Raw genomic sequence first — 12,466 nt, forward strand, 5'->3', positions numbered from 1 at the left:
AAGACCAAATTGAACAAAATTAAAAATCAAAAGCCAAGTCGAAAATTTGCCAAAAGTACATGGATTATGTTTTTGTACAGACCATATTCTCTTCCTGTCTTGATTCGAGCAAACTTTCTCCAACCACGTCTCTGATCGATTCGTCGCGGATATAAACATTGGCCACTTTTGATTGAAGTTAAGTTTGCATATCAGTGATATCAATAAATCATGATGCACCGATCGAGGAAATTTCCTCTAATTAGGGATAAAGAAAAAAAAAACAGCCACATTTCTATTGCCCCCTTTATTTGCTAAAAGTGGAGTTGCTCATTCTTCAAGTGAAAATATTAGTTCATACAAAAAAAAAAAAAAACAAAAATAGCGAAAATATTAGTGTCATTATGATCTTGGAAGAATGCTGCATGCACTAGAAGAGTGCAGTATATTTAATTCACTAAACATGGTGGGAAGTGATTATTGGTCAATGAAATGAATCCAAAACTCAATTTTAAGCAACTCATCCAAAACGGTGTGCAGGTGATGGCACTTCCATTTCGTAAAACCAAGTGGAAATTTAGTGCCCTATTAGGGCTAGTGTAACTATGTGGTCATGTTCACAAACATCTAAATCATGTGACAAAAATTTCCAATTTAAAATGATAGTATGAGCATAAATCATGTAATCTTGTGCAGGTAGTTTGATACTTTTGAAAGTAAGGCAACGTTTTGATTTGCTCTTTCTACAGGTAGATGATCCCTATGACTTAATCGTTCCCCCCTAAAGACTAATGAACTGCATTTAAAACAAATTTTCTATGAATAGAACTTTTTGTATATCTTAAAATAACTAATTACTGAAAAATATTTTCGTTACCAACAACGATTTATGTCTATATACTATAGGTGATGAAAATATTTTTCGTTTTTCATTTTTGAAGGCGACACAAGCGATCTTTCTATGAATTTTTTTGAGATACTAATATAAGTAGTCCATGAACTTTGACGTAACATGCAATGTAGTCCATAAACTTTTAATTTAGTCAATATGGTTTCTAAACAATGTACAATATGGTCCTTGAACTTTTAATTCGACCAATACAATTCATAAACTTTTGAAACATGTTCAACTTAGTCTCTTAACTATAGAAAGTTATTGAATGTAATCTTTCTATTGATTCAAATTTAGAGACTAAATTGAATATGTTCGAAAAGTTCACGAACTATATTAGTCAAATTAAAAATTCAGAAACCACATTACACATTGCGTTGAAGATCGGGGACCATATTGATTAAATTAAAAACTCAAGAACTACGTTACATATTGAATCAAAATTCAGGAACCAAATGTCATTTTGTCAATTTTTTTTTTTCAAATCATTCATTTTTCGCTAAATAAGAGCACAATCATTGTTAATCTCGCCCATTGCCATCAAAGAGTAAACTTCCTGAGAACAACAATTCTCGATTAAGTGGATATAGTCACAATCATTATCCAGGGATTTTGCAGAATCTTATATTGCGTTCAAGATGAGCCGTAACCCTAGGACACAAATTATCACTAGCCACTGGCTTATACCACCTCTTTCCCTCTTTCTAGTACATCGCAAAATGGCCAAAATATGTCAACCTTTTAATCTGCTACAGCAAGATGAATACTTGTTGGCCCAACTGTTCTCATTAGTTCCGTCTCAGTGTTACCCTTTTGCACATGAATCCCATGACATAAGATGGATACATTCAAACTAACAGAAGCAAAATACCTGAAATTGTACAGTTCTTTTTGATTTACAGAAACACAATGACCTGGATGGAAACAGGTCACGATATCAAACGGAAATGAATGTCAACTGCTATATCAAACGGAAATGAATATCAACTGCATAAAACTTGTAAACAGTGAACCTGCAGCTTAAGTTCATCAATCTATGTACATAGCCGCAGAGAGGTCTCATTACCAGGATGACCAAACCCTTGCTCAGTCGCTCTCATAGTCCTCCTCATCCCCGAACGTGAACACAGAAGCATCAGCTGCCATTGCCTTGAACTCACTCTCTGAAGTGGAGAACTCGGCACTGGAGATGGCTTCACTTTTCGGCGGGGTGGGACCCGAGTTTCCAAGAGAGACCTGCTCGGTCGCACGGGTCACATTCGCTACTTGATCCGCATTACTCTTAGTCTCCGTAGTGGGGGTAGTAGATGTGACAGTTTCTCCAGTTGAAGATGCCGGTTGACTTCGCTTGCTCTTAGAAGAACCGCCTTCCTCTGCTTCACTGTCTGAAAACACATCGTCTTTATCATTCCCTCCTGGGTCTTTGCTTTCACGGGGATCAGAAGTGGCTGGAGTGCCGACAACTGATGGAGCGGTCGTGTCCGAGGCGGCACTGGAAGTCTTGGTCCCACTTTGAGCGGAGGGCTGGGTTGAAGGTGCACCATCATAATCCACCAGCACAATCTCTACCTGGAACCCAGGAGAAGGTAATTTCCTCTGCAAACGTTCACACCAAACAACCTTGTGTGAAAACTGAATAGGTAATTCTTCGCTAGTCTAAAGTGATGAGCAAAAAAGCCCAGCAGAATGCACGCAGCATGCCAGATCTCACTCTCCCTTTTTGTTTTTGAAAAAGAAAATGGGAACTCTCAATGTTAACAACAATGAATTGATTACCTTATCGAATCCGTCAAGATCATTGGTGCTGAGAATCTTTCTGTTCTCCATAAATGTTGTGTTTAACCAACTGAACAAAGTAAGTTCGATTAGAGAAATCCAAACACAGAAAAGCACAAAAGTGTATTTCACAGGGAAGATGGAAGGTAACCAGTAGAAATCTCCTTGGCGGTCATGGAAATGAACTTTAAAATCCCCAGCCAACTCTGTCAGACCAGGCTCGCCTGGCAAAGCAAACACCATAATTCCTTTCTTTGGTGCGCTGAACCAATAATCTTCAGGCTGTACAAAACAAGCATTTACGATCAATAACACCTCTATTTTGGTGATAGTAAGATGACCAATAACAGGAGATATTTTAAAACCAGAGATATTATGACCTACCGACAGTTCCTTTGTCCTTGGATGCTTCTTAGTGGTAAAAAGAATGCCTGGAGAGCAGGAGATACAATAGTAAACATTTAAGCAATTCGCTAACGCACTAGATTGCTGAAGAGATTATAATGCCATTCGAGTAACATAATTCCATTCATTTCAACAATAGACATAAATGACACTTCATTCCAAGAAAAGCCTATCTTCCAAAGTCAGCCACATATCAATAGCTAAAAGAAAGTAGTTGATAATGAAATTACTTGATTATGTCCTGACAGAAAGTGACAAAGTTGTGATGTTGTGCCACACATGAGGAACAGACAGAAGTATATGTGTTTTGCTGCAGACAGCTTACTTATGAAACATGAAATCCAGTTATCTTTAACAGAAAAACATCCAAATGTACCAAGACTCTAAAGATCAGGTATTTCCAACTTTATCATCATTTTCCATCTTTTATAACATTAATTGATCGTGTAGGAGTAAAGACAGCACACAAGCCAGCAGAGACCATTATGATCAGAGACTGTTATGGAGGGTCTGATCCAATAAGGACACCTGTGGAGACGAAATCCCCTAAGCATGCACCTGCAGAAAAGCTGATCTTCAGAGTCTGCAGGAAAACCATAAGAGCAGTATCCAGGATCAGCAACATACCTTCGCCCAGGCTGGTTTTCTCCATTGAAGTATGTCAAAACACGTTCAAAGTACTTGACATATCTCTGGAAAGAAAATTCAATGATGTTATCAAACAGAATGAAAAAGGTTGAGGACATTGACCAAAGTGTATCACTAATTGTTATTCAGAAAGGAACTCACAATCTGACTTGGCAAGACAAGCCCTTTTCCATCCACACATCTTTTCTGGTTGTAGTAGTCAATAGACTCCTCGGCAGTTGGGAAGAACTGCAGAGAACGGCCAAGAAATGAACAATGAAAAATATGCACCAGTGCATTCTATGCTAGAGATAACACTGGCTGTATGTCATCATCGTGACTACTTTTGGAGTCATACCTTCAAATATAGGAGAAGGCTAGAAATCATTAGCCCTGTTCTAGCCATCCCTGCCTTACAGTGCACAACCACTACATTCTCGATATCCTCCTTCAACCATCCATAAGCACTTTTACAGAAGTATATTATAAGCTGAATGGGTGGACAATTGTGGTCATCAAATGGGAAACTTGCAACCTGCAAAGTTCACCACAAAATAACTAACTGAGTGCACCAACAGATCTCAGTTCATTCATATGATCCAGCCACATTATTTTACACCATAAACAGAAGAAACCAGCTGTAACACACCTTTCCTTCAAACAATGATGCATCATATAGCCTTTCAGAACAAAGATTGTATACTTTGTACTTGTCCTGGAAAAGAAGAAGACAAAAGTATGTCGGACATGACCTATTAGTCTTAGAAACAGTTATAGCTTTGACTAGCATGGCCAACATATAACAACTGACCAGAGAAAAGGGAAAAATTTACCAGAACTTGAGCTTTAGTCACACTGAAAAGACGAAAATATATATATTTCTCAGTATACGCTACTTCATAGATTTGTGATATTGCTGATTGATTTGACCATGTTACCTTCCCGAAGATCTTGGCAAATCAGTAATGCCCTCTAAATAACCTCTTTATTATGCTGAAGCATACTTTGCATCCTTTCTTAATGACAAGGAAGCCCGGACAAGGAGTCCCTTAAGCCTATAAATTGCTCTATCAACCTCATAGACAAGGTCAGACGCTACCCTAAGCCAAAGTTGCTAGCCCAAAGAGGCATACTATACTTCATCTAGACATGCAATGAGAATCTTCATGCAGCAGCCAGTAATCAAAACACAGGAAGTACCTGAGTACTATTTGGATATTAATGCATATTTGGTGCATACAGAGGAGTAATGGTAGCAATTGCTTATGGCCAAAGAGTAAAAAGTATACATAATATACATTTATGTCTCTCAGCACTAGTATAGGTCTGAAATAATAAGAGGAAGCCAACTAATAACCTGCCAAGCCCATCATCAGCACTGCAGAGCTGCAAATCTAGTATGCACACTCACATCAAGATTAAGGCTAGCTAGAATGCTTTTGGCATGGCAAGTGGAACAAAAAAAGGAAAATGACACATTCCTTGCTAATAATGTGCTAAAACAAAGGCACACTTCTTTCAATCATGTAGTTACTTCAGGACATTCTACTATGTCTATGTGCAACTAAAAGACCAATACATGATTAAATCAGACATGTTTAGTCTTGACCTAGAACATCAGTAGACAACATATGCATCAAAATTCAATGATTATTCACTGCTATCATATAAGTAATTCACTTTCAAAATCACAACTACTGGGGACCAGTGTATTTGGCTATCTGTAATTGTGATCGCAACACATAGCTTAGCAGCTTCTCCTCTAACTGGTCTTACAATGAGCTTCTTTGAGATGAATGATAAGTGAAGAAATATCTAATGTTTAAACAACATCTAGAGAAATAATAATTCTCCACAAGACATAATAGATGGCTAATAACTCTCCATTCCCGATTTGGTAGTCTACTAGCATTCTCCAATACGATAAATGCACACCATCTCCGCAAAAAGTTAAGAAGTCCAACTCCTCCAAATTAGAGACAATAATGCATATTTTACACCATGACTGAAAAAAATGCCCGATATAATTGAAAACTGAAATAACATAAACCTCAGAACATGATTTCCCTTTGATACGACCGTCAGATAAATTTTTGATAAATTACCTACCTTGTGATGGGTTTCAAAAAATTTAATCACTTCTTCCATATGATTACGATAGAACCCCTGCACACACGTGTAACAACTTAAAAAATAACCAACTTGATATAAGAGTACTCATTTATTCTACTGGAAATAGTTCAATTACCTCTACATATCCAAAGAAACCAGAGCTCATATCCCCAGCAGGGAAACCCATAGCAATGATGTTCTCAGTGATATATGTCATATCCAAATCAAATCCTCCTTCCTAAAGATAAAAAACATTGTCAAGCTCGTTCACATTTTATTTCTATTAAAAGAACCGAACACTCAACCACACAGCTACAATCAAGGCTGGTAATGCTTAATCAAGACAAAACTTCATGTGAAAGCAAAGCTTCATAAGCTTCACGAAGCATTACTGATGTTGCTCACTTTCCCTGCTTTTCCATTATCTTTTCATTTCATTTATTTTGACACAAGTAAAAGCTTAACCTGAAAAGAATTAAAAAGAATACAAGGTCAATAAATTAACTCTTGGATTAACATTCATATGAGATAGTATATTGATGGACACGGTCTTTCTAAAGCTTTGATGAAATTTATTTCTTAAATATTAAAAGCTTCACTAATTTCATTGAAAAGGAGAACTGTGAAAAAAAAAAAACATAATCAAATTTTCAAAATTTTCGCACCAACTGAAACTTAAATGATCGTGAACCAAACATATTTTCATGACCATTGAAAACTCAATAAACTGAAAACATTTTCATGTCCCCTAGCTTTAAAGTGTGATGGCCGACTGGTGCACTGATATAGCAGTGGCACTCTAATACTGTGATGACAGAAGGGACTATCCACATGTTATGAAATGCAATTTTAACTTTCAACATGCATGTACTAAGTTGCTGATCCAAGGATATAATTTTCAACTTAAAGCCTTTTAAAGGGGAAATAAAGAAGTTAAGATCTTACATCAGTTCTCTGACTCCCCAAACAAAGGTGATACGTGTTTTCATTCAAGAAATATGTTTTAAATATGTGCATATGCGTTGCCATAGAAAGAAACATTTTTAAAAATCCTGTTAGAAGTATAAAAGTTTTGATTTCACAATACCTACAATATCAAGAGCTGAAAGTGTATGTTATGCCATACTTGCTCATTTTCCCAAAAAGAGGACCAGACACTTGTCACTGTACAATTCTAAAGCTAGCGAGCGAGGATAAATTCTTTTCCATCTTGGCATGGGTTCCCCCATTTTAAGTACAACCTCTGAATTAACGGATCCACGTAACGTGATAAACTAGCTTGTTAGTGGATATCAGAACAAAAAGGATAGCTTGAGCTGACAGAAGAATAGTCAGACCACACAAGCAAGGTCCAAGGGTCCAACCACTAACAGATGTAGCCAATTCGCTTGAATAGAAAAGTCTAAACCAAATTAGGATAAAAAAGTGAAAGAAAAACTATGACACCTGGTATCTACGTTTATTCTGAGAGACAGCATGACGAGCCTTGACTTGTACTGCTTTCACCGCACTTTTGGAGGAATCAACCAAACCTTTAGTGATAGTTCCAATGAAACCAGGCTGTGCTGCTGAAGGACTACCTATGGTGTCATCTGCAGGAGGAGATCTTGGAGACAATCGCAACCCCAAACCACTAGTGAATCGTGCAAAAGTGGATTTACCACCATTGCTACTGGCAGAGTCATCTTGTGCAGTTGATAGAGACTGAGGAATCCTCAAATTTTTAGCCCAAGAAGAAATGCCAGCAGCAGAAAGCCGAGGTGACCCATCTCTGGTAGAACTATCTAGTGCGGGATCAGTGGCAGGAGGAGGTTCCACATGATTTGCTGCTGCGGGAATGGATGCATCAGCTGACTCCTTGTCCATTTCACCAGTCTTAGAGCTTTCCATGGAAACTTGGAAGAATATGAGAGTGCAGCATAGAATATGTCACTGTCGCACGCAGCAAGCAACGCTGCACAACTGGGAGTCAGAAGACAGAAGAAAATACTTATGGATAACATTTTTACAATGCTTCATATCACATAACATCAAAGAAGAAAACCACCAAGCTAATTATGCCAGAGCCAAACTACTTATTTGTCTTTAATATATAAGAGCATTGAGAACCATTGAGGGTACAATCAACGACAAACCCTTTGATGTTCTTCAGATTACCCATGACTGCAATTAGGATTTCCCATTAATTAGGGGGGGAAAAAGCAACCCAAGAAGGTTTTACTGGTTCCAAAGAGCAACAACCACCAATGCAGACCCCTAAAACCAAACCCAATAGGTAATTTGGAGAAGATAAAACAGAATAGTTTAAAAGGCTAATCAAGCCACTAAAACTGAACAGACAGAAGCAATTAGCCAACTCTTATCCCAACTCAACAAAAGCTAAGAAAAACCAAGCCTGGCCAATCGTCCCAAACTACACAGTGGACATAATTTTCCATTCCGTCCCACCACGATTTCAGCTATAAATCGAATCACTGATACCACTCATTCACCGGAATCTGCGAGGCGTGACTCAAGAGCGCGAACAAACGGAGATCCCGAAACAAGATACAAAGATCCAAACGATGCACCGAAAAAAATCCAAAGTATTTGAGCTTACCGTTACAAGCTTGACAATTTGGGCAAAGATCGCCAGCAGCGACAAAGACCCACTTAGGGTTTCTGGCAAACGAAGGAGAAATTGCAGGAATTTCGATTCGGGGTTGTGGGAAATGAAGGAAGCGTGGAGGTCAACCAAAACAAGGAACCAAACCAGGTGCAGTATTCAGCCGCGGAGTGTTCTGTGTGCGAGAGAGAGAGAAGGGGGGGAAGGGTCGATTTCACGTTGAGGAGAAAAGATGGACGGCTCTGGGCAAGGGTAGCGTGTGATCGGACGGCTCGTGGCAAGCGGCAGCCAGAAATTCCAGGGCCTTCAACTTGGGTTCCTCCAACGAAAATCTTTTCCATCTGTGGGGGCAATTTCGCAGAGTCTTGTCTCTTTGATATTCAATTTAGTCAACAAAATAAGTGTAATAAAAATTCTTAAAAATTTTAAGAAAACATAACCAAATTCTTAAAATTATCGAATTGGTGCAATCAAATTTTTATGTCAATTTCTTTCAATTTGACTAATGAAAAATGCTAACGTGGCTTTATTTATTTTTTCTTTATCGTTTTCTCTCTTTTACGTGACGTTAAATTTAACAAAGGCACTAAAATAAGGTCGTTTTGATTCTAGTCCTAATTTTTGCACCAACTTTTAATTAAATTAGATTAAAAACTCTATAAGAGTTAAAAAAACTAAAAAGGCTCAAGTTAAAAAAAACACAAAAAGGATAAATAAACCACCGACGAAGGAGGGCCTTCCGTGGCGGTTGTCATGTCACCAGTGAAGCGTCATCGAGGCCGACAAGGTTGTCGGCGCATCGGCGAGGGTTGCTGACCCTCACTAAAATTGAGAGAGGGTCGCAACCCTCCCTCGGGGGGGAGGCCTCCCCCGGATCAAGCTAAGGGCCACGGCCCTCCCCTAAACCTAGGCGAGGGTCACTCTCCCGGTTCTAGCATGAATCATCGGCCCTCGTTGTTGACGGCTGCCACATGCCCTCCCGCTTGTATTTTTTTTTTTCCTTTCCTTTAACATTTTAACTTCTTCTTCGATAAAAAAAACTTCTAGCTCTTTTTATTTACTAATCTAATTTAACTAAAAATTAGGTGAAATTTGAGATTTTTATCAAAATGACTTCATCTTAATGCTTCAGTTAACCTTAATGCAACATAGAGAGTTAACCTTAATGCAACATAGAAAATAGAACATAATAAGAAAATGCCACATCAGTATTTTATGTTAGTAAAATTGAGCGGAGCTAACGGAAGGACTCGAGTGAATCAAATTGACAAGTTTAAGGGTTTGTTGACATATTTTGAAAGTTTTAGGACTCAATCGCACTTTCGCAACCAGTTTTAAAATTTTCACCGCACTTATTATAACTTCAATCTTGAATAATTTGGTCAATACACTCTTTGAATCAACCATATCCAATTCATTAAATCTATTCGGTCCGGTTAGTATCTGACATGACAATCTTAGTAAGGCATCGGGCAAGAGCCATATCAACAATTTGAGTAACCCACAAGAAGAAGAAGAGATAGAGCGGAACAAGAGAAGAGAAAGAGAAAAGGCTGAGTTTAGTCGTCCGGATAAAGATCGAGAAGGGGATGGGATAGACTCGGATAGGATTTCTTATATCCAACTATTTTTCAAAAAACCCTACATTCTCCTTTTCCTTCGCTTGTGTTCACAACTCCAATGTCGCCTCTGTAACCAAAGTAGTGATAGTCGAAGGTATTCTTCTCCACAACTCTCTGGTCCACATCGAAGCTTCACGGAAGCAGCGAGGAAGTTGAAGGCTTTATGAACATGGAGTTGCAGAGCAAAAGGAATGTGGGTGGACAAAACAGAAAATTGGCAAAAGAATGTGAAGTGGAACTTTTGTGGGCGAGATGAGAGATGCTTTGTTTTCTGTTGTGTGACACTATCTTGGGTGATCCCGAATAGGTAATTACGTTATGCTTTGTGAAGTAGAACCTTTACCAAGGTAGTATATGTTTGACAGTGAGGCATTGAGTAGAACATTGTGTTTTCTTATTCATATTGCCGAGGAGATACATAACTCTCTCTCAATTTTGTTCCTTAACCTATCAACTTTAGTTCGATTCCTTTGCGTTTTTGTGTTTCTGTTAATAATCATGGTTGATTCGATGAGATTATGTGAAATTCTATTGGTTTGAAAAAGATATTATTTTGAATAATTTAGGTTTATCTAACCCGCCAATTTGTAGTTGCCAAATGTTTTTTCTGTTTATTTTCCTCATTGCATGGATCATGATGATAGTGACGAAATTTTTAGTATTATGATATTAGAGGAAATGAACCTACATATGTTGCTTTTGTGCATGATGTATATGATTGTGCTGTCCACTACTGTTGAAAGGCACTACCGTAAGCATATACTGAAGGGTCGCACATTTGTTAGAAGTCAAACTCGTTTAGTTTAACTTAACCGTCTCATTAACAATAGTGACTTGAATTGTGTGGAACAACTTAGAATTGTAAGTCCAATTAATTGTGCATGTTTTCAAGTATACTTGTGCATGAGAATGATATTTGTATGATAATTAGATTGATATTATTTCCTGGGAGCTACGGAGGGACATATATGCCATTTATATTGATATACCGCTTTTATCAAACATTGAATAGGATAGGACATGAGAATATTTGCCTTTAAATTCGTAGTTTACCAAACAGTAGATAGGATATGATAAAAATCCATGAATTTCTTATCATATTCTACCCAGTTCTATCATAACTAGAAATATAAACGATCAAACGTAGCCAAAGGGGAGGGAGACCATTGCATGATGGTAGCGCTGTCCCTCTATACCACCGAGCGAGGGTCCAAGGAAACCACCGTTGCTCAAGAGGTACCCCTCCTCTCTCACCTAATAGATTATTTTTTTATTCTTTAAAAATATTATGATATGGTTGCTAAAATGTTAAGTATATTAGAAGTCTTAAAATTTATTGTGACATTCAAAAATTGTAAAAAGTACAATCAAGTCCTAAAATTGGTCAAAAGAGTGCAATCAAATTTTTTCGTTGACACCGTCAATTTATCAAAAGGAAAATGTTATGGTATTTTAAATTAGTTTATCTTTCCTATGTGGCATTTTTTTATTTTTTTTCTTATGCAAAATTCTACATAAATTAGATTAACAATTAAAAAAACTAAACTTTTATTTTAAAAACATTGGGAAAAAGAAAAAAAGATTGCAAGCCTTATCGATGGGGAGCTACCACAACCCATCGCCAGTGGGGCCGGCGAAGGTTATTGGCCCTAGGTGAATTTGGCCGACCCTTGCCACGTCGGGTGAGGGCTAACAAGGCATCGAACAAATCTAGGCAAGCCTCGCTAGCCCCAGGAGAGGGCGAGAGATTATTGCCGACCCCAAGTGAGGACCGGCGTCACCCGGATCTAGGCATCCTCAACCTAGACCTAGGCGAGCCTTGCTAGTACTACGGGGCAAGCCACCATCACTTATGCCCGCGACCTTTCCATGCCCTCGTGCGATAGGCAGTGGCACCCCACCAAGGGACCCCGCCATTCTTTTTAAAAATAAAACTTTAGCTTATTTTTATATTTTTAATCTACTCTAAATAAGATTTAAAGAGAAAAATAATTAAAAAAAAGCCAAGTAGAAGAGAGAAATTAATTTAAAAATGCCACATTAGAAATTTTCATTAGATAAATTGACGATGTTAACGGAAAGACTTGATTGCACAAAATTGACAATTTTTATGAATTAATTGCACGTTTTAAAAATGCTACTACTTAATTGCATTTTCATGACAAGTTTTAAAGCTTCTAAGGTACTTATCCCTCATGATTATCATATGACATAGGGGGTGCTTTTGCGATTTATGGGGATAATTATTAAATCAATCCTAAATTCAATGTGTGAATACCGGTTCAATCATAAACTTTTCAATACTACAAAATTTGTCCTAAACTTTTGTGGGAATACTAACATGGCGCGGCATCCAGTTATTGCTGCTCGTTTTATGTGGCATGCTAACATGGACAATTTTACTCGAAATGACATCCTATGTGGACCCTTACGTTAGCGATTTTCGGC

At 37.9% G+C, this 12,466-nt stretch overlaps 1 protein-coding gene and 1 long non-coding RNA gene across 3 annotated transcripts; both read right to left on the minus strand.

Moving 5' to 3' along the window:
• Window positions 1-1,638: 1,638 nt before the first annotated feature.
• Window positions 1,639-12,192, minus strand: LOC125314960. Its single transcript, XR_007198297.1, has 3 exons — window positions 12,182-12,192; window positions 10,832-10,834; window positions 1,639-1,832 (listed from the first exon to the last, which is right to left on the minus strand). It is a non-coding gene; the product is annotated as an uncharacterized LOC125314960 (long non-coding RNA).
• LOC115750626 (phosphatidylinositol 3,4,5-trisphosphate 3-phosphatase and protein-tyrosine-phosphatase PTEN2A) lies at window positions 1,835-8,699 on the minus strand. Of its 2 annotated transcripts, none has more exons than XM_030688115.2 (13): window positions 8,391-8,699; window positions 7,238-7,745; window positions 5,928-6,029; window positions 5,789-5,845; window positions 4,329-4,394; window positions 4,038-4,214; window positions 3,842-3,928; window positions 3,680-3,744; window positions 3,534-3,610; window positions 3,032-3,078; window positions 2,799-2,929; window positions 2,648-2,717; window positions 1,835-2,467 (listed from the first exon to the last, which is right to left on the minus strand). In XM_030688115.2, the coding sequence occupies exons 2-13, from the start codon at window positions 7,679-7,681 to the stop codon at window positions 1,958-1,960; spliced, it is 1,833 nt and encodes a 610-aa protein (XP_030543975.1). In that variant the 5' UTR covers window positions 7,682-7,745; window positions 8,391-8,699; the 3' UTR covers window positions 1,835-1,957. The 2 variants fall into 2 exon arrangements, with proteins under 2 accessions (XP_030543975.1, XP_030543973.1); XM_030688113.2 differs by having other exon boundaries at window positions 7,238-7,753.
• Window positions 12,193-12,466: the final 274 nt, after the last annotated feature.

The sequence above is a fragment of the Rhodamnia argentea genome, chromosome 5 (genome assembly GCF_020921035.1).
Source record: "Rhodamnia argentea isolate NSW1041297 chromosome 5, ASM2092103v1, whole genome shotgun sequence".
Lineage (NCBI taxonomy): Eukaryota > Viridiplantae > Streptophyta > Magnoliopsida > Myrtales > Myrtaceae > Rhodamnia > Rhodamnia argentea.

Excerpts from the sequence above, each read along its gene's own strand:
- LOC115750626 (XM_030688115.2), bottom strand. The coding sequence starts at position 7,681 with ATGGAAAGCTCTAAGACTGGTGAAATGGACAAGGAGTCAGCTGATGCA. Across the intron at positions 3,929-4,037 it reads GCCTTCTCCTATATTTGAAG|TTCTTCCCAACTGCCGAGGA; the intron begins GTATGACTCCAA and ends CGTTCTCTGCAG. Across the intron at positions 2,718-2,798 it reads CGCCAAGGAGATTTCTACTG|TTGGTTAAACACAACATTTA; the intron begins GTTACCTTCCAT and ends TACTTTGTTCAG.